General features: G+C 38.8%; 1 protein-coding gene across 3 annotated transcripts in view; it reads right to left on the bottom strand.

The window, feature by feature from the left end:
* FGL1 (fibrinogen like 1) overlaps window positions 1–25,199 on the bottom strand; it is a 36,803-nt gene extending 11,604 nt beyond the window's left edge. The window contains exons 1-4 of one of the 3 annotated variants that reach the window (XM_008710904.2): window positions 25,101–25,199; window positions 24,883–24,980; window positions 5,372–5,451; window positions 3,021–3,201 (exon numbers count right to left, since the gene is read on the bottom strand). In XM_008710904.2, coding sequence (XP_008709126.1) covers window positions 3,021–3,201; window positions 5,372–5,434 — 244 coding nt within the window. In that variant the 5' untranslated portion in view covers window positions 5,435–5,451; window positions 24,883–24,980; window positions 25,101–25,199. Of the gene's footprint in view, window positions 1–3,020; window positions 3,202–5,371; window positions 5,452–16,494; window positions 16,601–24,882 lie in introns of those variants that run through there. The other 2 variants (XM_008710903.2, XM_008710902.2) reach the window with 2 other exon arrangements.
* Between the last annotated feature and the right edge of the window lie 2,093 nt (window positions 25,200–27,292).

Below are 27,292 nucleotides of genomic sequence, written 5' to 3'. Positions count from 1 at the left end.
GTTTGGAATTTGGAATAATGATACTTCTCTTGCATACACAAGTTCCTTGACCTTGAGATTAGCCGTGTACCACTTCTGGAATCATATAAGGTGCCAGCAGTGTTGGTTTCTTCTGAACCCTCTGTTCTTGGTGTACAGATGGCTACTTTCTTGCTGTATCCTCATATGGTCTTTCCTCTGTGTGCCAGTGTCGCTGGTGTCTCTTCTTATAAGGATACTAGTTAGATAGGTGAGGCCCATCCTAATGCCCTTATTGTAACTTAATCTCTTCTGCTAAGGCTCTGTCTCCAAATAGTCATATTCACAGGCATTAGGGGTTAGAACTTCAACATATTAATGGGGGGAGGGGTACAACTCAGCCCATAAGACAAAGTCATCAATCAAACGGCCATTTGGCTATTCTGGCTACCCCCCTTCTCTGAATCGACCCCATTATCAACAATGATTGGCTTACTTAACTCACTGAGATCCTACCCTGACATATGCATCTTACATTTTCCACAGTCTCAGGATAGGTAGCTAAACCCTGCTAAGTGGATAACTGACCACATTACAATTGACCCCAAACATCATCAAATGAAAAGGGTATTGAACTGCCGCCATACCCTACCTACTACCTGAAAAGAAGCAAAGCCTTCCACTAGGTGACCCTGGGAAATCTTGATCTCTCCTCAGCCTGTGAGAAGAAATTTGGGAAGAAGCCTGACCTGATTCTGGTCTTGAGCAATCTCATCCACACCCATCCGCAAAAGCACAACCCCTTTTCAGTTCTGTAGGGGTTCTCATTTAATTGGAGTGGAACCTAGCACTGTATGTATACAGTTTTCCATGGGTCATTGCCTTTCAGCACATTTTGCAACCAGAGTTCATGTTCTGGACTAATTTTTTCAGGGATATTTGTATAGTAAACAGCCTTAGAAGATAGAGACAGTGTCTCCCTCTAGAGCAGATGACAGGTTAGTTTCTGTCCACTTCCATAACAATAACATCTCTTGCAAAGGAGGAAAGACTGGGCCAATTTGCTTGTAACCCATAATAAAAGATTGATGTTTCCTAAGCTCAGGGCTCCTCAGCTGTGTCACAGCCCACTGCCTGCACATTCTCCACCTGGATTACTCCACTGGGCTCCCTTGGTATTTGCAAGCAAGGGATATTGGTATGAACATGAAGATTCCTGACCCGGGAGTCTCTTTTCTTCTGCCGGCGTCCATGAAACGGTGACAGGCTAACTTGTTAGGCTGCAAAGAGAGTAAAATCTCAGACTCTTCATGGTTCTTTTATTGGCATCAGCATTTTACAAGTTCACCAGTTGATTCTAGTGGGTAGGCCTGGCTCAGAATCACCGTCTTCAAGGAATTTCTACTGATTCTGCTTTTTGTTCGATTGCTTTCCTGAGCCTTCTTTCAGTCTTGCCTAATCATCACCGTGGTTCTCTTCTTATGTTCTAGTTCCTGGTTCTTTGCCCTGAGATTGCTTCAGACAGTGCCTTTGTTTCCCAAGCCCATTTTTACCCGAGCTGGCCTTGGTTCCTCTCTGTTTCATGCCGCAGAGCCATGGGCCATCCTCACGCCAATCCCTCTACCGCAGGCCTCCTTCTGGTCCCGAAATGGGGGAGGGGCAGTTGGACTCCAAGAATCAAGGGTAAGGGATCAGGTGGCTGGACAACAGAGTGTCAGGAGCCCCTGGACAAAAGTCTGACCAGAAATAGATTAAGTTCCCGGTAAAGAAAGAAAACGGGAGCATTTTGGTGCAGCATAGTTTCTAAGATTCTCACAATTCTTTTTTTTTTTTTTTTTAAAGATTTATTTATTTATTTATTCGACAGAGAGAGACAGCCAGTGAGAGAGGGAACACAAGCAGGGGGAGTGGGAGAGGAAGAAGCAGGCTCATAGCGGAGGAGCCTGATGTGGGGCTCGATCCCCTAACGCCAGGATCACGCCCTGAGCCGAAGGCAGACGCTTAACCGCTGTGCCACCCAGGCACCCCCTCTCACAATTCTTATCTCCTACACTGATGAGTATATTTAGAAACACAAAGTAAAGATGTCTTTATTCCATCAGCCTGGAATCTCTTCAGCCTCTACAGTTTTTCAGTTATCGTCAGATCTATTTTCCAACTTACGTTTGCTTACCTAGCGCTTCCTATCTCTACGTACTACCTTGCTTTCATTCATAAATGTGGGGCTCTATTATGTTCCAGTTACTCGAATAGGCAAGAGGGAAGAAAGAATGATGAAACATCATCCCAGGCCTCACGAAGCTTCTGGTTAATTGATCAGGACAGATGCATGGACAAAGAAATTACAATACATCATGGGAGAAGCTAGAGCAGACATAGGAACAAAGTTCTCTAGATGGCATTCTCCTTTCTGACAGCTATGCTTTGTTTACTTTAAAAGATGCTTGGAGGAAGGCGAGTGCATGATTTTCTATAAGGAATAATGCTACGTGCAGTGATACGTGCAATGTGTTGACAGTCTAAGATCATTTAGTTTCTGGGTGGAAACACTGACCCAATCAAAAGGAAAATTACCAAACCATAAAATATACATGCAGCTCTTGTATTTCCCTAAATAATTATGATCCTTTTTCTTTCCCTGCCTCTTTATTCTATGACCTTATTTACTACCCTAAAGCACATAACAGTTTCAGAAGGGAAAACTGTATAAATGTAACAAGAAATGATACACAAATAAAAACAAAACTCGACTCTAAAATTTCACAAGTTATCATCTGTTATTTGCATACCAAGTAAACAATCTATTGTCTTTGATCTCTCATTAAATTCTAGAAATTCTGAGATATTTAGCATTGGTATTAAATATCCCCTGCAGAGGTTATAGGGAGAAAAGGATAAAATGTGTAGAAGACACTTAAATTTGGTATAATGTTTCATGTTGCTTGTTATTGGAATAGGAAAAGCTCTTTAGCAAAACCGAAAGTACCAAATAATGAGCACCACCATTGCACGTGGGTGTATGCTATAAGTTCCTGAAACACGTAAGGAAAATAGGTTCGAACCTGCATATTGCCTCTTGCCTCCAAGGTCAATGGCATTATTCTCCTCTCCGTTATCAAGGAACTGGATTTCCTTCTCATGCAAAAGCCGCGTGATCTTCACCTGTTGCTGTTTGACCCGGGTCTCAAGCAAGTGCACTTGGGCTCTGAGCCGTGCCTGCTCCTGGAGGCAGTTCTCAAGAGCCTGCAAAGTGATGTACATCTCATTCTCATTGGGAAATAAATGCTCCTAACTAGTTGGGCAAATTAATGATTCAATTTTGTCCCCAACCCCCATTTCAGAATATTATTCTAACCAGAAAGTGTTTGAAAGCTCTGATACTATTTGTTGTTTGAAGAATAAGTAATTATGGCTATGGTAAAGTGTTTAAACTTAAAAAATTATATATTAATATAAAATAATCTGAATGACTATGCTAAGAGCTTTAGACTTGTCTCATTCGATCTTCGTAATGATTCCAGGAGGGAGGAATTGGCTCAATCCTAATGAGGAAACTTGCTCAGGAATTTTCCAGCAGGTAGGAGGAGTCAGGATTCAAATCCAGTTCGAGATCCCTACTCTCAGTCTCTTTGTGATGCCACCTAAATGCTTTCCTGACAGTAAGGTTTCAATGGCATCATTGCACATTATTAGTGTGTCAATCCCTAAAATAAACAAAGCTTTTGAATGACCTTCTGGTATTAATGTTTTAAAATTTTAATGGAATACTTATAATCCGATGACATTTGGTCACCTTTATAAGGGGTGCTAGTTTAGACTCTCATATCCTTGAGGATCTCACCCACCTACTGTGCAAATTCTACTGAAGTCACTTTAACTTTTTGCTTATTTTTTGTTTTTCCCGCAATTACTTCAGAAAGGGAAGGGAGGAGCCTGAGTTTTCCAGTTAAGCGTTTATCTTCTCTAAAAGGGCAAGAGACATAAGAATATTGGATGCAAAAGAGTATCAGCTCCTTTCTAAGCTGGCTTCTGAGAACTTTCCAAAGGGAAAGCAAATGTGCCGGGGAATTAATTGGGAAGATGAGCTGCAGGGATGGGACTCCAAGGAAGAGGTACTGAGACCAGAAGCTTCAATAAAGTCCTCGGTGCTGGAAGAGTTACTAGAGGTAGAGTGGGGAAAAAAGGACGAAAGACCAGTTTTTGCCATTTTTCCATTTTTACCTTGACGTCTCTATTTGCAACTTATGTCATGATCTCCAGTAATAAGTACAAATATTCACTTTTGAAAAATTCTGAATTTTCACGTGTGATTGCTTTCCACTTCTACCTTTATACACATCATTTCCTAAAACAACCATCAGATAGATTCCCCAATTTAAAATTGCCCTTCGGTTCCTATCTTTATATACTGCCTTGTATTCATTCCATAAATAGGAGGACCCACAACATTCCAGGCCCTCTGCTAGGTGGTCAGAAGAGCACAGCTAGACACCCTATTTAGGACAAAGAGGTACACTTCCTTCCTGTGAAGACCTGTGCTGTAAACACAGAAATTCAGCCTCAAAACTGGCAGTCACATAGCAAGAGAATGGGGAAGTGGTGGTCCAGGTCTTCTCCCCATTTCCAAGTCTGAGTCATTAAGTCTCTCTTGGCTCGAGGACCATTTCTCATTTGCTCTTGGTGCTCTCTCCTCAACACTCCGTGATTTATCCTCTCTGATAGAGTTATTTGCTTAGCTCCCTGATTCCCACCAGTTCAAAAAATTAACAGCGAGAACATTTCATGGTGTCCGGAATCCTGTACTGCTTTCTAATAGGTGGAAATTGGTTGTGATAGTGTTAAATTTAGTTAAATATAAATTGCAGTGTGTGATTTAAAATAGCTGAAAGTACAGGGTGGGTATTTTCAATCATTATGAGACCACATGCATGGTTCTATTGAGCTTATTTAAAATTTAGGAGTTTTCTCTCTCCCAGAACTTTAAGTAAATGAGTATTTTCTCCCTTTTATTTATTTATGAATGGAAGAAGGCATGAGTTCATTGTTATTACTTTCACATAATTTGTTTAGTTTACACTAATAGTGTTCAATATTGGAAAGCTCAATACTGGGAAAGCCCCGGGTCAATTTTAATTACTATGGATAGTCTTAAGTTTCTAACATTATTTAACTACCCAAATAGCCCCAGTAAATTCAAAAAAGATTTTACTTTCTTGGGAATACTAGTTTTTACTTTGAGGGAAAAAATTACATCACTTCTACGTGCCTATTATGTGCCAGGTGCTTACACAAATCTTTTTTATATTTTCCCCTCTTTAATTTTTTCAGTGACAAATTACTAAAGGTTTTCTGCAAAATAAAAGAAAATTCAGGTCAAAGCAGGTTTTATAAATACATAAGTAAATGAGCTTACCCAGCTCTCCCTGCCCATTACCAGAACGGTGGTGACAAGGATGAAACTGAACATCTTCATCATTTTTCTCCCTGAAACAACTACAAGAACAAAAGAAATTTCAGAAACTTCTTTACTGTGAATTTTTTCACAAGACCAGGGTTGAGTTCAGGCTCCAACGTGATCCGGGCTGTCAGACGCAGCTCCATCTCTAGTCTGAGTCTTCAAGGAAATTCTCCTGGATGTTCCCACACTTCCCTCACACAGAACGATGCTCTCTGTTACCTTAAGTAGGATTGAGAAGGGACTCTGCCTCTGCTCGAGTGTCCTAATGGTAACATACTGCTTGTGCAGACGAAGCAAAGGCTCTGTAAACACAAAGACCTGGCGCCATGATTTGGCCGAGCCACTTCTCATTGTGCACCCTCAGGCCACCTACTAAAATGCTCCTGATTTGTAAACGGAAATCGTAATTTCTACCTGACAGGACTGTGGCAATTTTGATGTAATACTTTTAGATACCCTGACATAGGATAAGTGCCTAAGGAACAATAACTCATTTTACATATGGAAGACTGCTTTTATTTTTAAAAGAAAAAAATTACAACTCTAGGACGTGATAAGCATTGTTTTTCTTGATGTCTTAATGGATAGGCAAGCTACCAAGGTGATATAAATCTTTAAGCTCTGTTTAAAGTCATAGAGGAAAACTCACTTTACCACTTATTGAGATTTTTTAAAAATCACTCTTGAGGGGTGCCTGGGTGGCTCAGTCGGTTAAGGGTCTAACTTTTGATTTCGGCTCAGGTCATGATCTCAAGGTCTTGAGATCAAGCCCCACTCTGGACTCTGTGCTGAGCGTGGAGGAGCCTGCTTGGGATTCTCTCTTCCCCTGCCCTCCACATTCTCCCCTTGCTCCCAACACCCCACTTGTGCGCATCCTTTCTTTCTCTCAAAATAAAATAAAATAAAATAAAATCACTCTTGAAGTTATGAGTCTTGAGGAAAAATTTTGTTCATCCTCAAAATAACTTCTGTATGCTGCCAGTGATGATTTTTCATAAATTTTAGAAGCTAAGGAGCCGAGTAGGGCAGAAATATTTGCATAATCTTCAAACAAATTTTACACCTATGGTTTCCAGAAAAGAACTGGAATCAACTGAATTATTTGTTAGCCTATTTTTATTCTTATAGAACCTATGACCACTAGGTCTTTTCATGTATCTATTTCTCAATTTTTATGTAATTAAAAAGGGGGTTCCTAACTTTACTGCCCCTTAGGATCACTTGGGGAGCTTTAAAAAAATCTCCATGTCCAGGAATTCAATCGAATGTCTAAAGGTGGCAGTCAAGTGCATGGATTTTTTTTTTTTATTAATAAAATTTTTTATTATGTTACGTTAGTCACCATACAGTATATCCTTAGTTTTTGATGCAGTGTTACATGATTCATTATTTGTGTATAACACCCAGTGCACCATGCAACGTGTGCCCTCCTTAATACCCATCACTGGCCTATCCCAGTCCCCCACCCCTTCCCCTCTGAAGCCCTCAGTGCATGGAATTTTTAAAACATTGCTGATTCCAATGTTCAGCAAAGTTTGGGAAGCAATGATTTGACGTAATATACAAAAAATTTTAAGTCTATTAGAACAAAGTAGTTAGTTCTCAGTCCTCCTGAGGCCAACAAAAACAGTTACAGAATGGGAAAGACACCTAAATTCAGTGATAAATATCGGGCATGGCCACCTTGCAAAGCACTGTAAAATAGAATGTGAGTTTTTAGAGTATGTGAAATTTATGCATTACAGAGAATAATAAAGAGTCTGCTAGATATAACTATAATTTTACTTCTGACTGACTTTTTTTTTTTTACTATGAGTCTAGAATTGTGTTGTGTATTTTATAAGCATGTACTTTAATTCTCAAGGAACTCTCTAAGGCAAGTACTATTATCCTCATGATACAAATGAATAGATCAAAGAGGTTAAGTCACTTCCCTAAGATTACACAACGGGTTTATGGAAGACACAGCAATTGAGCAGAAGGCTTTCCACCTTGATGGCCCATGCCCTTAACCTGAACTCCACAAGGCCTGCCTCGTGATCTACATAGGACTGCAACACTCAGGGAAATGGGCAGCACAGATGAACTCGGGCCCTCCCGCTTGGCCTTCTTCAGTGAACATCAGCCTCGCTCCTGAACATGGCTGTGACTCAACTGTCCCTGAGTCATGCACTTCTCCAAAGGAGCATCAGGTGAACCTGACAGGAGAGGAGACAGCTGCCCTGAAGCAGAGACAATCCGAGGGAATGGCCACGTTAGCAAGCCTTTACTGTTTATCAGCTATCTGCTCCGCACTGTGCTACACGCTGTGGGAGAATAAACATGGCGGCCTTGGTGAGGCAATGTTTCAAGCAAGAAATGAAAATCACTATTAAAATGGAAATGGGCAATATAAATTAAGTATATGTGAAACCATATGTAATTAAATATAAAAACTGAACTTGGCCAGACCACCCCTCAAGACAAAATTAATTACTTCCTCCACTGTGACCCACACTATATTTACAGACCAAAATAGCAGTTATCCACACGATAAACATTGTTTGCATGCCTGCTCTGTTCCAGGCACCGTGCCAAGCAATGAAATTATCATGTGGTCAGTTTTTTGCATGTCTTTCTCTAACTGCTTAGAATAAGATTTTTGAAGCCAAGACCCTACCTTGTTAACTGCTGTATCCCCAGCATCTAACTTGTTACAGTGACCCCAATAAAAGGTTAGTTGTCTCTGCAGAACATTTTCTCTGGGAAGGAAAAAATTTCTCAGAAGGGAAAAATGTCCTTTCTTTGCCAAAAAAACTTGTCTGTTTGCAGTGACAATACTTCCTCCTGCCTTCTCTATGTGTATCCTGGTCAAGGGAAAAACAATGAGCTAAGTGTATTTTTGAAAATAAGCGTTAGGAAAGGGGTAGAGACTTTTGGTTGGATTGAACACATGAATTTATTTTCTCTCTCACACAAAAACCCACTAGAAAGGAGTAAAGAAAAATGGAGAATACATGAATTGACAAGGTTGATGAGAAAGGTAGTGGAGAAAACAGCTGGCATGCGATGTCAACACGTTTGTAGGATGTAAAAAGCACCTGGGGGAGCTGGTAGGGCTGCTAAAACTGGGGAACAAGCTGCGGCAGAGGGGAGCCTCACACGAAGCAAGCTAAGCTGCACTGCAACGCCCCAGCTGGGTGCAGGCCTGAAGGCATCCACTAGCTTCAAGGCAGGGTTGGAGGTGACAAGCTGACGTTCAGATTTTTACCTAAACCTGGAGCCGCCCATGAATACTGTTTCTCTCACCCCATCAAACAACAAAGCTTGCTTTCCACTAAGGTTGAACCAGAGAGGCTCTGGGTAGCATGACCACAGGCACAAGGGAGGTCAGGGGAGAGTACTTTGTTCTTCAGGTTGAAACATCCCTCCCCCACCTACACACACACACACACACACACACACACACAAGGATACTTCTGTCCTGGCAGCCAGGCAGCCCGCTGTCTACTCCTCCCACCACTTCCAGGCCAGAGACCATGGGATTCCTCTCTGGAGGAATGAATAGGCTCACAGAAAAGGTCGTCAGAGGCTAACATTGGGCCATTCTCCAACAGAAGAGCTTTGTCCTTCCCTGATCATTCTCCAAAGAAGCCCACCGGTTGGCAAGCCTCATTCATGCACACAGGAGAGATATAGGTTTAATTTTGCGTGTTTCTTTCAAAGGAGTTCTCTCTGAAGGGAGGTATATATTAAGTTTCTTTCTGTATCTGCATTTACCTAACAGTCTAAAGAGAAACACTTATAAGGGTGCCTGGGTGGCTCAGTTGGTTAAGCGTCCAACTCTTGATTTCGGCTCAGGTTAAGATCTCGGGGTCATGAGATCGAGCCCTGCATCCAGCTCTGCACGGAGTGTGGAACCTGCTTAAGATTCTGTCTCTCTCTACCCTCCCCACTCCCCCTCCCCCGCTCATCTTCTCTCTCTTTCTCTCAAATTAAAAAAAAGACAGAGAGAGAGAAACTATAGCAATCAATTTACCATGAAGATGTATAATTTACCCGTTACAACTAATGTTTTCATCTGACATCGTAAACAAAATAACCGAGATGTACAGAAAGAAGTGGAGTGCTGTGTAAATCACACAGCTAAGCGGGCAAAGCAGTCAGACCAAATACAGGAACACATGCAATGAGTCATTGCAAAAAGCTCTGCTAAGCATTTGGAGATCCAGTTTTCAGCGAGTCATCCTTTTAAACATTCATATGATATCATTTATAGCAACTTAGTCTAGGAAAACTGATCTTTTACTCTGTGATCTTAGTAACCCTTTAAAATTCAAACATTTATGGGGTGCCTGCTTAATGCCGGGTGCGATGTGCACTAGATGCTTTTATATATAGTTTGTATTGAATATATTGAATTACATTTAAAATACTAGCTTATATTGGGGCATTTGGGTGGCTCAGTCAGTTAAGTGTTCGACTCATGATTTCAGGTCAGATCATGGTCTCAGGGTGGTGATATTGAGCCCCATGTCGGCTCCGCACTGGGCATCAAGTCTGCTTAAGAGTCTCTCTCTCTGTCCCTCCACCCCACCCCCACTCATGCCTGTGCACGTGCTCTTTCTCTCTCTCTAAATAAATAAATAAAATATTAGCTTAGATTAAAATATACAAGAAATTAGGTTTAATTATGACATTAAAATGGTTTTCAATGTAAAAAAAAAAAAGACCCCCCCCTCGAGTTTTTAGAGGGGAGAGAAGTAAGAAGAGAATTGCCAAAGAACAGAGAAGTATGAGCAAATTGAGGAGATGAATACATTTGCTCTCAATTAATATTTTCCAATTGATAAGGTAATCTTGGATTTGTATTTTTAAAACTTTTCTAGATGGCTTTTACTATTGTCATGAAAGACAAAGTAATCTCCTTCAAGATGCCAACACCAACTACACTAAAGAGCCTTACTTACAATACAGTAGTGTCCTCAACTTTGCATTGCAGATATTGAGATATTTGCAAATCTAGCAAAATTTCAGATAGAAATGAGTACCCTAACCCAAGGCATCTGATGTTATAAACAAACACATTTTCATTCCCATCGTGGGGGTAGTCTCATGTTTCTTTTACCTAGGAGTTCTTGGAAGGATCTGTCATTACCATTGGTCCATCTGTCAAGAGTCTCTTTGTGAAAAAAGAAAGCCGACAGAAGAATAAATTCTTACTACAGTTATAACAATTTGTTTTAGATATATTGTATATATTTAGATATGGAGACATTTCCACCTTTCAAATTAGGTATAGCAGTCAAACAGTGTTAGAGTAAGGTTTACGGATTTAGCTATGCCAGTGGTATACTCTTGTTCATTTAAATGTAATTATAGGCAGTTAAGGCCTAAAAAAATACAACAATCCCTAAAACATGTTTCTTCCTTTCCTCCGTCAAAATGAAAGACAGAAAAAAATGGGACAAAAAAAGAAAAGATTGAATTATTTTCAATGACTGTACTCCATAAATCACATGGGAAAACAATATAGGTTGTCAATGTATCTACTGTTGTCTGTACTAAATTTCAATAATTGTTAATACACAAATTATTATTAATAAACGTTAATAAAATTATATCATTAAATTATACATTTATGCATTACCAATATATATTATACACTATAAATTTATTAATAAAATTATTAATTAATAAATATTATAAATAAAATAGTAATAGTATAATTAATAGTAAAATAATTCATTGGAAACAAGACTGATCTTTCCTAGGAAAAGCTGAGATGGTGAGTGGTGCTCTCTAAAGATCATCAAAAAGGAGAAGCTCTCTATGCAAGACTTGAGCTTGTCTTAGTTGTTTATAAAATATATGTAGTATTTCCATACTTGAATCATAAATACTTCAAGGGCAGTGTTTTCTGCTACATTGCCCATCTTCTGAATTACCTTTTTGCAAAATAGAAGCGGTAATTGTCCTTAGACTTTAATACTATTGCTAATTCTCTCACTTAACATATTTTTCAGTACTATATAAAATTGTGATAAAATTACAATTTAATTATGTTCAGTTAGCCAAAATATAGTACACCATAACAAAAAAATTTTAAAAAATAAATAAATAAAGATAAGTGGAGAAAATGGCTGTGGGCATCCTGGAAGAGTATTCTCACCAGAATACAGCCATACTGTTACCCTGATCTTGACTTTCCACCCCCACAACTGCGAGAAATAAATTTCTACTGTTCGTTAAAAAAAAATTATGATTTAAAAATTCTAATTTTAGGGTTGCCCAGCTGGCTCATTCAGAAGAGTATGTGACTCTTGACTTCAGAGTCATGAGGTTGAGCTCCACATCAGGTGTAGAGATTACTTGTCTAAATAAATATATTTTTAAATCTCTTTTTAAAAAGAAAAATAAATAAAACTTCATACTGTAAAAAAAAGATGTAATTGAAAATAGGGATATGAACAGTTATTTGCACACCAATGTCTATAGCAGCATTATTCACAACAGACAAAAGGTGTGTGAACAACAACCCAAATGTCCATGCACAGATGAATGGATGATCAGAAAGAGATATATACACACAATAAAATATAAATCTTGAAGACCTATGTCAAGTGAAACAAGCCAGACACAAAAGCACAAATGTTGTATGTTTCCCCTCATACAAGGTAACTAATCAAATGCCTAGAGATGTATTATGCATATTATTTTGAAGTGTATGAAATTGCCATTTTTGTAGGTCGAAAACATTCAAATGTACGTCATTTCTTACGGTTCAACCTAATATATTAAGAAAGGGACAGCTAGGCACTAAAGAAACTGAAAAATACATGCAAATATAATGAAATATTATATGTATGTTTATGGTCTACCCACACCACTGCCGTCTACAATGTAAGTGCCATGAAATGAAGGACTTAATCCTTTTTATTTCTGCTATTTCCCAGTGCTTAGTGGAAAGGTACTGTATCAGTTTCACAGGGCTGTTGTAACAAATTGCCACAGGCAGATGGCTTAAAGCAACAGAAGGTGATTCTGTCACATTTCTGGGTGATAGGTGTGTGAAATTAAGGAGTCCTATGGCCATGCTTCCTCTGAAAGCCTCTAGGAAAAAATACTTCTTTGCCTCTTCTAGCATCTGGTGGCTGCCAGAAATCGTTGACATCCCTTGGTGTGTGGCAGCAGCGCTCTACTCTCTGCTTGCACATTCACATAGCTGTCTTCCCTCTGTGTATCCCTGTGTCTAAATTTCCATCTTTGTACAAGGACACCAGCTCATTGGATTGGGGCTCATCCTAATTCAATATGACCTTATCTTAACTTGATTCCATTGACAAAGACCTTATTTCCAAATATGGTTACATTCACAGGTAATGAGAGTTAGGATCGAATTTACCACTTACGGGGCACGATTCAACTTGGTTCAGGTACTCGACAAAATATTTGGTGAATTGATGCAAAGAACATTTATGAATTGAAGTTAGAATTTTAGAGCTTCCCAGCATCCATTATTGTAATTTTACAGTTATTTATTAGAGACAAAATTCTTTTTAAAAAAAAAAATTTATGTATTTATTTGAGCAGGAGAGAGCACAAAAAGGGAGAGCAGCAGAGGGACAAGGAGAAACAGACTCCCTGCTGAGCAGGGAGCCCAATGTGGGGCTCGATCCCAGGACCCTGAGATCATGACCTGAGCCCAAGGCAGACGCTTAACCAACTGAGCTACCCAGGTGCCCGAGATCAAATTCTTTTTGTCTGCTGAATTTATTAGATGTCCCTATCAGATTCCCTCCATCATCTCACCTCCTTCAGCAATGACTGAGAACATTTAATAAACTATGGCTTTTGTAAAGTTTGTATTGATTTGCAAATATGGCATTGTGGTGTGTGCTAGCTTATGTTGGTTTTAAAGAGATATTTGAATTTATAAAATCCCAAGAGAAAAGAAATAACTGAAAACTTAAAACCTAACATATTTAAAATTAGGCTATCTTAATGGGCTAAAGCTATTATCAGACTTATTTCATAATAAATTATTAGTTTGACTCAAAGTTTTCAGTTGGTAATAAATATATTTCCCAAGTAGAATTACAATAGCTCTGCTGCTATTTTTTAAAATCTCATTTGTACCTTTATGGTTATTTATTATGTAATTTTTAAATTTGTCATAAAGTTCAAGTCATAAAAAGTAAAAAATTACCCCTCCACATGATCGAAATTTCTTAACAAGTGATCAATAGCAGAGTCATAAACATGTAAATTTTTTTAGTGTTACAGGAAATAAGAAGCAAGAATAATTGTTTATAATAAGCAAGCAAAAGAAAATGAAGATGGAGAATAAAAATATTTTTAAAAAACACATAAAGAGACTTTGGAAGTAGAAAACACTATTCCAGGGGCGCCTGGGTGGCACAGCAGTTAAGCGTCTGCCTTTGGCTCAGGGCGTGATCCCGGCGTTCTGGGATCGAGCCCCACATCAGGCTCCTCCGCTATGAGCCTGCTTCTTCCTCTCCCACTCCCCCTGCTTGTGTTCCCTCTCTCTCTGGCTGTCTCTGTCGAATAAATAAATAAAATCTTAAAAAAAAAAAAAAAGAAAACACTATTCCATGAGGCTACTACACATGGTCAAACTATAATAAAGGAAGTGAGCTCATCCACACATCATCACCACTCCAGGAAACAAGGCTCAGAGACGGTAAATTATGTAGCTAAAGGAAGAAAATTAACTTTCACTAAGTATATTCACATTAACCTGGGAAATGAGTGTAACAATATGATGTAATACCATTTATTTGTGACTCTGATTCAAATTGTTCTTCTGACTGAAAATATAAACCAATATATTTTACTGGGTTATTGATTGGGATTTTTCCTTTTTCTTTCCAGTAGTAAAAATAACGTCTCATTTTTCCTGTGTAATAGTAATCAGATTTTCATTGTTTTAATCCACTTCCAGCTCTCAGATAAAATATTCAGGAGTCCAGAATTCCAAGTCATGAAATTTTTGTGCCTTCCAGACTTTGCTTTTATGCTGTCTGTTGAAATGAGTATATTTTCTTTGGTTCATCAAGTTCCCTTCTGTATTTGTGGGGTCAAGTACTTTATTTCAGAAATGAATAAATTTTCTTAAAAACTTAAAGAGCTTTAAAACAAATTATGGTCTTACATCTATGTCTGATTCTGGCTTTTGTATAAGAGACAGTGTACGTTGAAAGAGCTTTGGGAGATGCTGGGAGATTATATAACACGTATACATACTGCTATACACGAGGCTTGGTAGAAAATAAAGGTCCAATAAAATGTTTTGGCAGGCTATGTCTCTTGGTGTCCTGAAATTTCCATCTCATCGCGATTAAAATAATCAAATCTGATCCTTCCCAGAGAAAGGAGGCACCCTCTAGTCTGGCAGCTACTTGAATAATAAGGCATTTCCAAATGTCATTATAAATATATATTTTAAAGTCATTATATTAATTTGATAATCTTTAGAATAATTCCTGAGAATATCTCAAGTCATCTAAAATTCCTCAGTGCCCAATTGTAATTATTTTTTTTTAAGATTTATTTATGTATTTGAGAGAGAGAGAGGGAGAGTGCACATACGAGTGAGGTGGGTTGGTGGGGGTGGGGGAGAATACAGGAAGAGGAAGAGGGAAAGAGAGAATCTTAAGCAGACTCCAGGCGGAGCCCAGAGCCTGACACAGGCTTCCATCCTAGGACCCTGAGATCATCACCTGAGCTGAAATCATGGCCTAAATCCCCCAGGCAACCCCCCACCCATTGTAATTGTAATTCTAAACATGTTCTACAATGTAGAAGAAATGTTTAGGTATCGGCTATTTCAAATACTTTTAGAGTCTGGTCTCCATCATTCATCATTGTAAACCATTATTATTTTGCAAATCTGGCTTCTGATAAAGTCGTATCAGATTATTCCTCACTATGCAGTTGTATTTCTTTTATAATGTTTTTGTTTCAGGCTGTAGGCTGTTTCAAAACTTTCAATTTTTGTAAAATTAAAATAGTTTTCAAATGGCTATTCTTTGACATACTGTGTTATTTGATATCAATTATTCTAAGTCTTTAAAGTCCAATTTCTTCCCCCACTAAAACCTTTTTTAAGTTAGTTGATAGCGAATTAAATTTAAGAATTTTTTTTTAAAGATTTTATTTATTTATTTGACAGAGATAGAGACAGCCAGCGAGAGAGGGAACACAAGCAGGGGGAGTGGGAGAGGAAGAAGCAGGCTCACAGCGGAGGAGCCCGATGTGGGGCTCGATCCCATAATGCCGGGATCACGCCCCAAGCCGAAGGCAGACGCTCAACCTCTGTGCCACCCAGGCGCCCCATATAGCAAATTAAATTTAAAGGCAGAAATATTAAGTTTTAAACTGAAATGTTGTATAGCTGATACATAACTTTTAAAAGCAATTACAAAACAAAAATACATATTAATGTAAAAAGTTTTTTAAATGGTGTTTTAAGCAAGCTATCATGAAAGGATACAAGATAAAAGAAATAAGAAAGAGCTATTAAAAGAAACATATTTAGTAAGTTAGCATTCACGAATAGAAACTACACCCTTAATGTAAGACCGTTACTTAAAAATTTACCCATTAACACAGACTTAGAGCTCCTTTTAGGCAGTTTCTTTCAAATTTTTTTTCCTTTTTCTGAAAATGGAATATAACAGTATCCTTGTTATTTATCTTAAGCATTTACTCTCAGTGAAAGCCTTAAAAAGCTAAAGAAGTTTGATTCCCAAAAGATAGAAATAAAGAAAAGCATTTCTGAAGATTTTACTTCTGAAATGGAAATTTTAACATTGTCCATTTTATTTTCTATCTTGTATATTAAAACTGCAAATCCTATCTACATCGAATTCCCATCCACCATTCAAAATGTGCTAGGAGTGGAAAGGAGATATAATTCTAAGTTTATTTTCCAAGTTGCAGAGGTGGTCTTTTCTCTAATTAACCTGACTTCTCCTAAAGGCCCATGGTTGTTTCCTGAGTTATGCGTAATATTATACCTATGAAATCAACTAGCATTATTACAATTATGTCAAAAGTAGAGAGATGTTAAATACCTTGCCTGAAGTCAAAAACGTGTCAGAGACACAGCTCAGACGGGGTCCTGCCACACGGCCTCCCAGGATTCTCTGACTGCATTCAGAATTTGTAATTTTCTCTGTTATTTGATTCGAAATAGGGACAATGTTGATTCTGGCTTTAATCCAGAAACAAATAAATGAGGAAATCAGTTTAACTGGAAAGAAAGCTAAAAACGGAGATTCAATGACAAATCAGAGTACTCAGATATTTTTTCTCCTATTTGTATGAATTTTTATGAAAGATCTAATAATTTATATTCATGAAAACACACCTCTGATTTTTTTAACCCTTATTTTTGTGCTCATCTGGAGAATTTTTGTACTTGAACTTTGGTAATGCTTAATACTTGAAGATTAAGTAAAACCAAATTTCAGTTAAAGGTTTGCTTTATAGTACTAATGATAATAAAGTTTTACCTATAAAAATGTGGGTTAAAATGTCATTTCAATTACAATATGGAGAGAAGCCTAATTTTTCTTAGTTACAAAAAATGTGACTAATAATTGCCAAGATGAAATGGTCAGCTTAGCTGATCTTTAAGGAAAACAAAAATTCCCTGAGGTGCAAAATTACGAAAATTATCTGTACACATCACTTATACCCTAAACGAGTTGTTCCTTTTGTTTAAACTCTAGAGGTTTTTCGAATGTGTAACGCTCGACTTGTTAGCTCCACTGGTTGAGTAATTGTTTCAGACCGGAAATCCAGGTTCATCCTTTCTTCTGATGTAACCGAAGCTTTTGTTTGCTATTCACTCTGTGATCCCTATTTATTAACTCAGATTCCAGTAAAATACAGAAGTTGTGTTTTCTTTCTGTTGTTTGTTGTTTTCTGCACCCGAGTGTTGCCAGTGTTTGACCTTTCCATGAAACATTTTCCTGCCATTCACTCGGAAATTTTAAGTTGATGAAGAAAAAGCTAATTCTGATGATTTACTGGAAAGACAAACAATTAGGTTGAAGTTGGGGGGACGCAGAACACGTGATTCCCAAATATGCCACTTTGACGTGTGGATTATTTTGAGCTGAAGATATCAAGGCTCAACAAACTAACCAAGAGCTGTTTACCTTCCCTTTAACTGCTTAAAAGAATTTAATTAGAGGGTCTCCAGGAGGGAGCTAATACCAAAGAGAACTTTTTGTCAGAAAGATATATCTGGGTGCCCCTGGGTGGCTCTGTGGGTTAAGCATCTGCCTTGTCTCAGGTCATGATCCCAGGCTCCCTGCTCAGCAGGGTGTCTGCTTCTTCCTCTCCCTCTGCTCCCCCACCCCACTTGTGTATGCTCTCTCTGTTTCAAATAAATAAATAAAATATTTTAAGAGAAAAGAAAAGACATATCTGCATTGCACAGCAAACATTTGTTTGTCAAACATTTGCTCTACTCAACTTCCTGTGACTTCTGGTCTTCCCCTTTGATGCCCCAAACCATTACCCACTTCTCCTTAGCTCATCATGGCATACAAGCTTCAACTGCCTGACTGCTTTTGGGGTCTCTGTCTTTAGGTCTCATACACACAAAATTTGTTTCTCTCCTGTTAATCTGTCTTCTGTTAATTTAATTATTAGACTAGTCAAAGAACATAGAGGGGTTGAAGGGAAAAGTCTTCCTCCCTGACAAAATGATTTACATACACGGGAGTGGAAATTATACATTCATAGTTGTAGAGACTTCAAGCTGCTGGCATTAAAAATCAAAAACAAAAGTATGGGATTATTTGGCTGATTTGATAATTATCTCGGTGGTAAAATGAAATATTTTTGAAATACAAACCTATATTTTTCTTCCTTGTATCCCTTTTGCCTTCTCCCCTGTGCTCACTTCCTCGGAGAAGGGACAGTAATAGCCATAACAATGGCTCTTGCATGTGGCACACTTATGTGCCAGACATGGTAAATATAGAAACTCATTCAGCCACAACAGCCCTATGAGCAGATATTGTTACCATCTCCATTTTACAAATGAGGAAACCAAGGCACAAAGGTTTGAGTAACTTGCCCAAGGTCACACAAGTAGCATGAGGTGGAGCCAGGATTCAAAGATAGTCAGGTGGAGAATCTGTGCTCTTCACCATTAAAAATGGATAATGCTGTCTATTGAGGACTTGACCCGACTCATTGCCTAAAGAAAAATCTGGAAAAAGCTAATCAGACAGTAAGGACAGAATCTAGGGTCAATGTTTTCTGAAAGCATGACAGACACTGAGCTTCCCAGGAGAAATATTATTCCTTTAGTCCACAGATATATTGATAGAACATGGGGGAAGAATTGTCAACAGGAAAAGTCAATTTGTGAACTTGCCCAACTGTACCAAACCTATAAAATGAGAATGGGACCTGAGATCACTGGCTGAAAAGAAGTGTGAGAAAATGCTGTAAGAGGAGCAGGTTGGATTCAGTGTTGGAGGAGATGGACCAGAAACAGAAGAGTTGACATGCATACTTTAAGGCAGAGTTTTGTTGTTGTTGTTGTTGTTTGTTTGTTTGTTTGTTTGTTTTTAACACAGCTTCACTGAACGGAATCGTGAGATAATTAAGGCTGACGTCTCAAATTAGCCTGTCTACAAGTTGGATTTTATGCACTTACCCGAAGTGTGATTCCTTTCCTGGGAACTAACTTACATTCAACAGTTTCTAAGGGACATATAAAACAGAAAAGCTAACACATTTTTTTTTGTCTTTTTTTTTTTATTAATAATGATTTTTTATTATATTATGTTAGTCACCATATAGTACATCCCCGGTTTTCGATGTAAGGCTCGATGATTCATTAGTTGTGTATAACACCCAGTGCACCATGCAATATGTGCCCTCCTTACTACCCATCACCGGTCTATCCCATTCCCCCACCCCCCTCCCCTCTGTAGCCCTCAGTTTGTTTCTCATAGTCCATAGTCTCTCATGTTTCATTCCCCCTTCTGATTACCCCCCCTTTCTTTATCCCTTTCTTCCCCTACTGATCATTCTAGTTCTTATGTTCCATAGATGAGAGAAATCATATGATAGTTGTCTTTCTCTGCTTGACTTAAGAAAAGCTAACACATTAATTTAGAAAAAGAGAATTGTTTAGTTAGACGATCTGTTTAGTAATTTGCACAGAAGATTCCTCACGGGTGGGCAAAATCAGCCTGGAGAGCAAGTCAAAAGCAGCTTGGGTGCACAAAGAACATGAATAATGGCTATTGGATAATCTTAGAGGCTTTGTTTGTTTGTTTGTTTTTCAAAGTAAAGCAATTAGATATACTTTCTTTAACTGGCCTGAGAATATTTCCAATGGACAACAGGTACAGTTGCACCAAGATCAGGTCGCTCTGGCTCCTGGGCAGGATTAGATGAGCACTGACAAGTTCTCTCCTTCTTCTCTGGAAAGACTTTATTCAGAGAACTCTCTCAATTCATACATCAGTTATACCACAATTGTCTTCCAAACACTCTGAACCCTGGATTGTGTCTGCTGGATCGGACACCTGCCCATTATCTATACCTGACCCGGTCCCAGGGGGAAGGTTTAATTCCAGCTCTCCCCATCTCCAGTCCATTCAAGGCTGAAGCAGCAAACATGTCTGTTCTCAGCCCCATTGTGAGCTAGACTCAGAAAACTGATCTTACATCCATTCGTGTATGCTACCAGCATACATTTCTGATGGTTATATTTTCCAACCTTACTCCCAACTCAGGGAGATGTACCTTTTATAGAACTTGCAAAATCTTGTGCTCTCAATACAATGATCACATCTTAAACTCAAACATGCCTTTTACTGAAATATTTAGAGTGGAGCATATTATAAGTATCAAGCAAAGAGGTCATCAAGAACTGTCTTCATCCAGGCAACTAACAGAGCCTCCTCTGGGGAAGGTAATAAAACTTCTTTTTTTTTTTTTTTTTAAAGACTTTATTCATTTATTTGACAGAGATAGAGACAGCCAGCGAGAGAGGGAACACAAGCAGGGGGAGTGGGAGAGGAAGAAACAGGCTCATAGCGGAGGAGCCTGATGTGGGGCTCGATCCCATAACGCCGGGATCACGCCCTGAGCCGAAGGCAGACGCTTAACCGCTATGCCACCCAGGCGCCCCGGTAATAAAACTTCTTAAAATATTGGTTTAGATATCATCTCAGGCAGAGTCCTCAAAGAACACAAAACTTGTTCTCACATAGCATAGGTCTGAGAAATTTCTATAGAAAAGCATTTTAAATTTAGTAAAGCTAAACCAATGTTATAGTGAATCACCCTATTTCTGTTGTCTATATAAGTAGTGAAAACTTAACATTAATGGATGCTAAGTAAATAGCTCCAGAATTAATTAATCCATGTCATGTCAGTATGAATGGTATAGTCAAACAAGTGGAAACAATTTACTAGAAACCGAGAGAACTTCGTGGATATTCATGCTGTCACGGCTCTCTCAACCTCAATTTTCTCATCTATAAAATAAAGAAAGCTATTAGATCAAATAATCCCTAAAATCCACTCCCATTTTTAAATTCTTCTCTCTCTCTCTTTTAAGATTTTGTTTATTTATTTGAGAGAAAGAGAGAGAGTGTGTGTGGGAGCAAGCAGGGGCGGGGTGGGGGCAGCAGAGAGGTTGGAGGGGAGCAGAGGGACTAGGAGACTCTCGCACTGAGCTCAGAGTCCGTTGCAAGGCATGATCCCACAACCCTGAGATCATGACTGAGCCAAAATCAAGAGTCGGAAGCTTAACTGCAACACCCAGTTGCCCCTAAATTCTTCTCTTTTGCTTGTTTGTTATTATCTACATGGAACCGCCCTAGAACATAATGAGGATTAAAGTTTTATATCAAAGTTAGGGGAGTTCCTGGAAAACTAGGCAATATTGATAAATACATGTAATGGATGAGTCAACGAGCTGAGACTTGGATACAGAGTCCGATAAGTTAAGAACCCCTTCACAGCTCCTCTGGTGCTCTAAGCAAGCAGTGACAAAGCTACTGTAAGCTACGTAAGCTTTGATATCAAGTTTGATATAAGCTTTGATTATCAAGTTGGAAAACTCGTATTAGGATTCTTTTTTATCCAGTAAAACTTTATTCTAAGTTGAGATATAATTGATACATAACATTATATAAGGGGAAACCCATATTATTATGTAAAAAAAATGGTTGCTCTCTTCCTGGCCAGCTCCTAATGTTCTGGGATCATGGTGGCGTCTTTTGAAATGCTGCTGTTGCCGCCAGGTAGATTTTGAAATGGAGGTGGTGGTTGTGGGAAAAGGCTACTTTCTCCTTCTTCTTCCCTAATCTACCCTAGACTTGGTCATAAGCCCCTTTCTGAAAGCCCAACACAAGCTTTTAATAGGCTGTGATGTTGGCAAAACTGTTCTGAAAGTTCGAGATAATGGCAGGAAATTATAATGCAGACAAGGAAAATGTAAACAGGGATAGTAACTGTGACTTTTCTCTTCTCCACAGAGGTCCCCCATGAGCCTTCTCCCATCTCATCCACGGACCCAAACTACTCCCATACTGAAGGGGCTATGTAACCTCCCATGTGCAGAAGTATCCTTGACCATGTCCTATCCTTAATTCTTCTCCTTCTTCATAAGAAGGGGGAAAATTCTGTCTTCCCAGCCAATCAAGTCATAAGCACTGGTGATATAGCTACGCCCACATTAAAGAAAACCATTTATGGGAGTATGCAGAGAAATTTTGCTTTTTACATCAACAAATTTTCCCTTTTAGAATATAATATGGGCTGTACTTTGTATAATAAGAGCTCATTAAGGTGTCACCCACCAAGAAAAAGAAAAGTTTTCTCCCAAAGATCAATATGGATCTGTCCGTACCTAAACAGAAAATTGTTACCAAAACCTTGTTAAATGTGATGGACTGACCACACACTTTTATCTGTGCTCTCTCCCCAAATCCTTTTAAAATGATAACAAAGAAATAAAAAGGCATTCATCTACATTGTCTATTCAAACAGAAATGATACATGAGAAGATAAGAGACTACAACTTATTAGAAGAAGTTTTACAGGAAGCACAAAATTCAAGGGCAATTGTAAAGGCTGAAAATAGGGAGAGGGCAGCAGAATTGATGAAATAATATACAAAGTATAGTTGGACCCAATAGCCTTTTCTCACCCCATATAACCCTTTATTTATTTACCACTTACCATTTGCCCATCTTTTATTTCTACAAGAATCTGATTTGGAAAGTCATTTCATTTGTGGATATCAGGAATATTGGGCAGGAGCCATAAACAGAGAAGTTAAGCCTTAATGAGCTAAAATATGGATAGAAATAGTGTGCCCAGGGGCTCCTAGGTGGCTGTCATTAAGTGTCTGCCTCAGGTCATGATCCTAGCGTTCTGGGATGGAGCCCCACATTGGGCTCCCTGCTCAGCGGGAAGCCTGCTTCTCCCTCTCCCCCTGCTTGTGTTCCCTCTCTCGCTGCCTCTCTCTCTGTCAAATAAATAAATAAAATCTTAAAAAAAAAAAAAAGAAAGAAATAGTGTGCCTAACCACCTTTTTCAAGCCAGATTGCTGTCAGACAGCTTTATATTTCTTGACAGGAGACAAGAATTCTTCTTGGGAGAAATGGAATGGCCACATAGAAAAAAAAAATTTAATGATACTAAAATATAGTGGTTCCTTCTACAGATGTGCCAGCTCTCCCATTAAAATATATTAAAACTCAGCAGTCCACAAACTCCATCCATGAACATAAAGCTAGCTTTTGGTAAACTTTTTTGGCACGTCACATAGAGACAACCAAGGATCACCAGACACTGGAAGAATTACTCCGATATGAAAAACAGACATTAAGAACAAGGGTAGGGGGAAGAAGGAACCAAGGAACGGAATATTGAGGGTCTATTATGAGCCAGGCAGTATTTTAGATGCTGGAGAGACTGCAATGAGCAAAACAGACCAGTCTCTGCCCTCATTGAGCTTACATTCTAGGGGAGATGGGGAAGTAAACATTTAACAAAATAAATAGATTATACAATATGTTAGAAAGTGATGTCTATTATATTCTGTGAAGAAAAATAACTCAGGGGAGAGGACTAAGAAGTGGGTGGGGGAAGGAGATGCAAATTTAAATAGAGTGGGTCAGGGAAGGCTCCACTGAGATGGCTTGAAAGTAAGGCATGGGGGGGCGCCTGGGTGGCACGGCGGTTGAGCATCTGCCTTTGGCTCAGGGCGTGATCCTGGCGTTATGGGATCGAGCCCCACATCAGGCTCTTCTGCTATGAGCCTGCTTCTTCCTCTCCCACTCCCCCTGCTTGTGTTCTCTCTCTCGCTGGCTGTCTCTATCTCTGTCGAATAAATAAAAATAAAATCTTTAAAAAAAAAAAAAAAAAGAAAGAAAGTAAGGCATGGGGATACCTGGAACAGGAGAGGAAGGAAACAGTCCAGGCAGAGACCAGCTAGTGCAAAGGGTGTGAGGGGGGACTGAGCAATAGGGGTATTATTGCTATAAGGGGAAGTGGGGGTAAAGAACAGATTTTGTTTTGTTGAGATGGGAGAGGCGCCAAAGAAATTAAATAGTTGAAATTAAAAACCAAAACCAAAACCCAAAATTTAACTGATTGGATTTGAATATATACTTAAGAACACCTTCCAGGTGGTAGAATAAAAAGACAAGGATATGAAAAATAGGAGAGCATCAATAAGAAAATTAGAGGTTTGATTTAGGGAGTCAAGCATGCAAACCCAACAGAATTTTCAAAGAGCACACAGGAAACGATGGAAAGCAAATTCTCAGAGAAACAATAGAAAAATAATTCCCAGAAATGAAGGAGTTGAAGTTGAAAGAGCCTATTTAGTGTTCAGCACAATGAATTAAAAAAAAAAAAAGACAAAAAGCGCCCACTCCTTGGGCACATCATGATGGAATTTTGAACAGTGATCTAGTGAAAAGTTACAAAAAGCTTCCAGAAGGAAGGAAATCACATAAAAAGAACCGAGACTCAGAATAGCACCATGCTTTTCCACAGAAAGAATGCCTTAGGAATTCGGAGGGAATTCATATTTTCTGAATCAGGACCCCACACGGCCAAGCTAGCAATCAAGTGTGAAGATAGAATAAAGACAATTGAGACAAGAAAGAAGTAAAACAAACCGAAAAACTGCCTTTACATAGCCTTTCTGAGAAAGACTCTGACAATGTGATCTAGAAAAATAAGGGCAAAAATCAATCAAGAGCAGGACAAGGAAAAACAACCAAGAAAAAAGTGGGGGAGGCTTTGTAATGTGTCAGCGTGGCGGGGCTAAACTACATTTCCCAGAACTCCCTTTCCTTTGTTTCCCTAGGGGCGGCCACGCTTGAGATTCTCCTGGTAGGTTTGAAGGGCAGAAACAAAGGCAGCTGTCTTTGTGGCTCTCCTGTGCTGTTACCTACCTGTTGGCTCATCCTGTTGGCAAAAGATTTCAGTCAGGCCTATAACTGCTCTGCCTTCCCCTGGATCTTCCTCCAGCTCATGCCAAAGTGTTCAGCTCCTATGGGACACACACATCACCAAGGTCAGAGGCGGTCAGAACTGATAGAAGTTTCAGTCCGTTCTCCTGGGCTCCAGCTCCTGCTGCCCTTACAGCCAGTCATCTGTCCTTCCCACTTACCTGTTCTGCATACTTGAAGTTCCAGCAACATATAAGAAAAAACGAGCTTTTAGAGACTGCTTCACCAGCCCCCACAATTGCATAAGGTCATCCCTGATATATTCTAGAGGCTCTGCTTTTCTTTTTTTTTTTTTTTTTTAAAGATTTTTTATTTATTTATTCGACAGAGATAGAGACAGCCAGCGAGAGAGGGAACACAAGCAGGGGGAGTGGGAGAGGAAGAAGCAGGCTCATAGAGGAGGAGCCTGACATGGGGCTCGAACCCGGAACGCCGGGATCACGCCCTGAGCCGAAGGCAGACGCTTTAACCGCTGTGCCACCCAGGCGCCCCATAAGAGGCTCTGCTTTTCTGATTGAACTCCAGCTGTTACAGGATCCCAGATAGGAAACCCAAATCCCTGAGAAGGAATTTTCCCAATGCAGTTGTTTCCTGGAGAACTCTGTCCCAGAATCCTAGGTTCTTTTGCTCAAATCTGGACTGCTCGCTCCTTAAGCCTGCTACGCAAAGCATGTAAAAAGTAATATTGGTAGACATTTGACAGATCCCCAGAAATGTGTACCTTCAGATTGCACAGCAGCCCTCCCTGCATACTAGTTAAGATAAAATGAAAAGCTTATTCATGACTCTTCTTTTCAGAGGTATCTTGTCTACCTGAAATTTCTTTCCTCTGGGATCTAATCAAGTTTAAATTTGTCCCCTAACACAGAAAAGTGCAAAAGACGTTTTCTTATTCAATTTTTTCCCCTGCAAAGAATAAAAAGAGCTCTGGCTAAGGAATGTTTGTTCCTCTTTCATTGTGTATGCAAGAACTTCAGAATTGCATATATTATATGCCTCTGAAAAATAACATCTTTCTTATTAAAGAAGAATCTCCCCATAAGATCACGTCATTAAAAAAACTGCAACCAAATAAATGTTAATTTCTAATAGAAACCAGATTCTATACACTTAACACATGAAGAAGAAATTCAACTATATTGTGAAAAATATGTAAGAGAAAAAAGAAAACAGAAGTTCATGTTAAGTCAAGTCACATTTTAAAATATGCCTTTACACATAGGAGAGATGGACAGTAACACAAGATGTCTTTTTTCATTCTGCTCCACAGTGTGACTTCTCTGCTTTCTTTAATAAATTGGCTGTAAATCTCTTTCACTCATCCACATAAATCCAACCTCGATGTGTGTTTTTTCTACCCACCAAGTTTTAAATTCTTAAATATTATCGCCTCTTAAAACATTCTCCAGTTAATAGGAAAACACATGATAATTCATACTTTTATGACCACATCTAAAAGTGGAATTTCCAGGGTTTTTAACTGTTCTGACAAAATTTCTGGACACTAGCAGAGAATTAAAAATATACATTTGACAAAAATGTATAAAATTTGTCCTTATTTTTTATTCACATTTTATTGTTTTTTTCTTAGAAAAGATAAGACCACCTAAAAACAGTGCCCTGAGATATTGCTCCTTGCTTTCACTTCAAAATAACTGTGCATCTGCTGAGGAAAAAGAAAAGTTCATTGTGTACAAAAACACACACATTCTGATTCGTTTTTTGGTTAGCCCACACATGGCTCATTACAATGAACTTATTTTTCTGCATGTACATTTGAGACCAGAAGCTGGCATATTAAACTTCTGAAATTTTACATTTAAAATATACTTGGATTACTTTACCAATAACTAAGACTACATCAAAAACAAAGGATAGGGACCTGACTCACATGTGCATGACCCAAGAGTATACACTAAAGTGATCCTCTGATATTGAAGTGCTTTTCTCCTGCTTCCTTTTTAGAGATATTGAGGGAAAATTCTAGAACTTTTAGAGTAGACCCCTTGTCCCTACCTCGAACAATAAATGGTTATGAAATGTTAAGGGTCAATCTCAGAGTAATTCAATTACATTGGTTTTTGTTTTGTTTTGTTTTGTTTTTACTTGCAAGCTAAAGAAATAAACTTTATCCAGCCATCTTGAGAAAAAAAAATTTTTTTTTTTTAATTTATTAGAGGGATGCTGAGGCAAGTAACAGAATCAATAACAGGCTGCTGCAAGCAAGCTGAGGGAAGGCAGTATAAGGACAGCTCTAAAAACCTTAGCAAGAGGAATTCTTCAATTTACTCTATAGCAGGCAGCTCTTAAAATGTTTTAGTTTCACTGGAAATTTAGCCGCTGTGTCTTTCTA

Source organism: Ursus maritimus, unplaced genomic scaffold, assembly GCF_017311325.1.
Source record: "Ursus maritimus isolate PB19 unplaced genomic scaffold, ASM1731132v1 scaffold_28, whole genome shotgun sequence".
NCBI lineage: Eukaryota > Metazoa > Chordata > Mammalia > Carnivora > Ursidae > Ursus > Ursus maritimus.
Note: the sequence above shows the minus strand (reverse complement) of the source record. Positions and strands in the feature narration are given on the sequence as shown.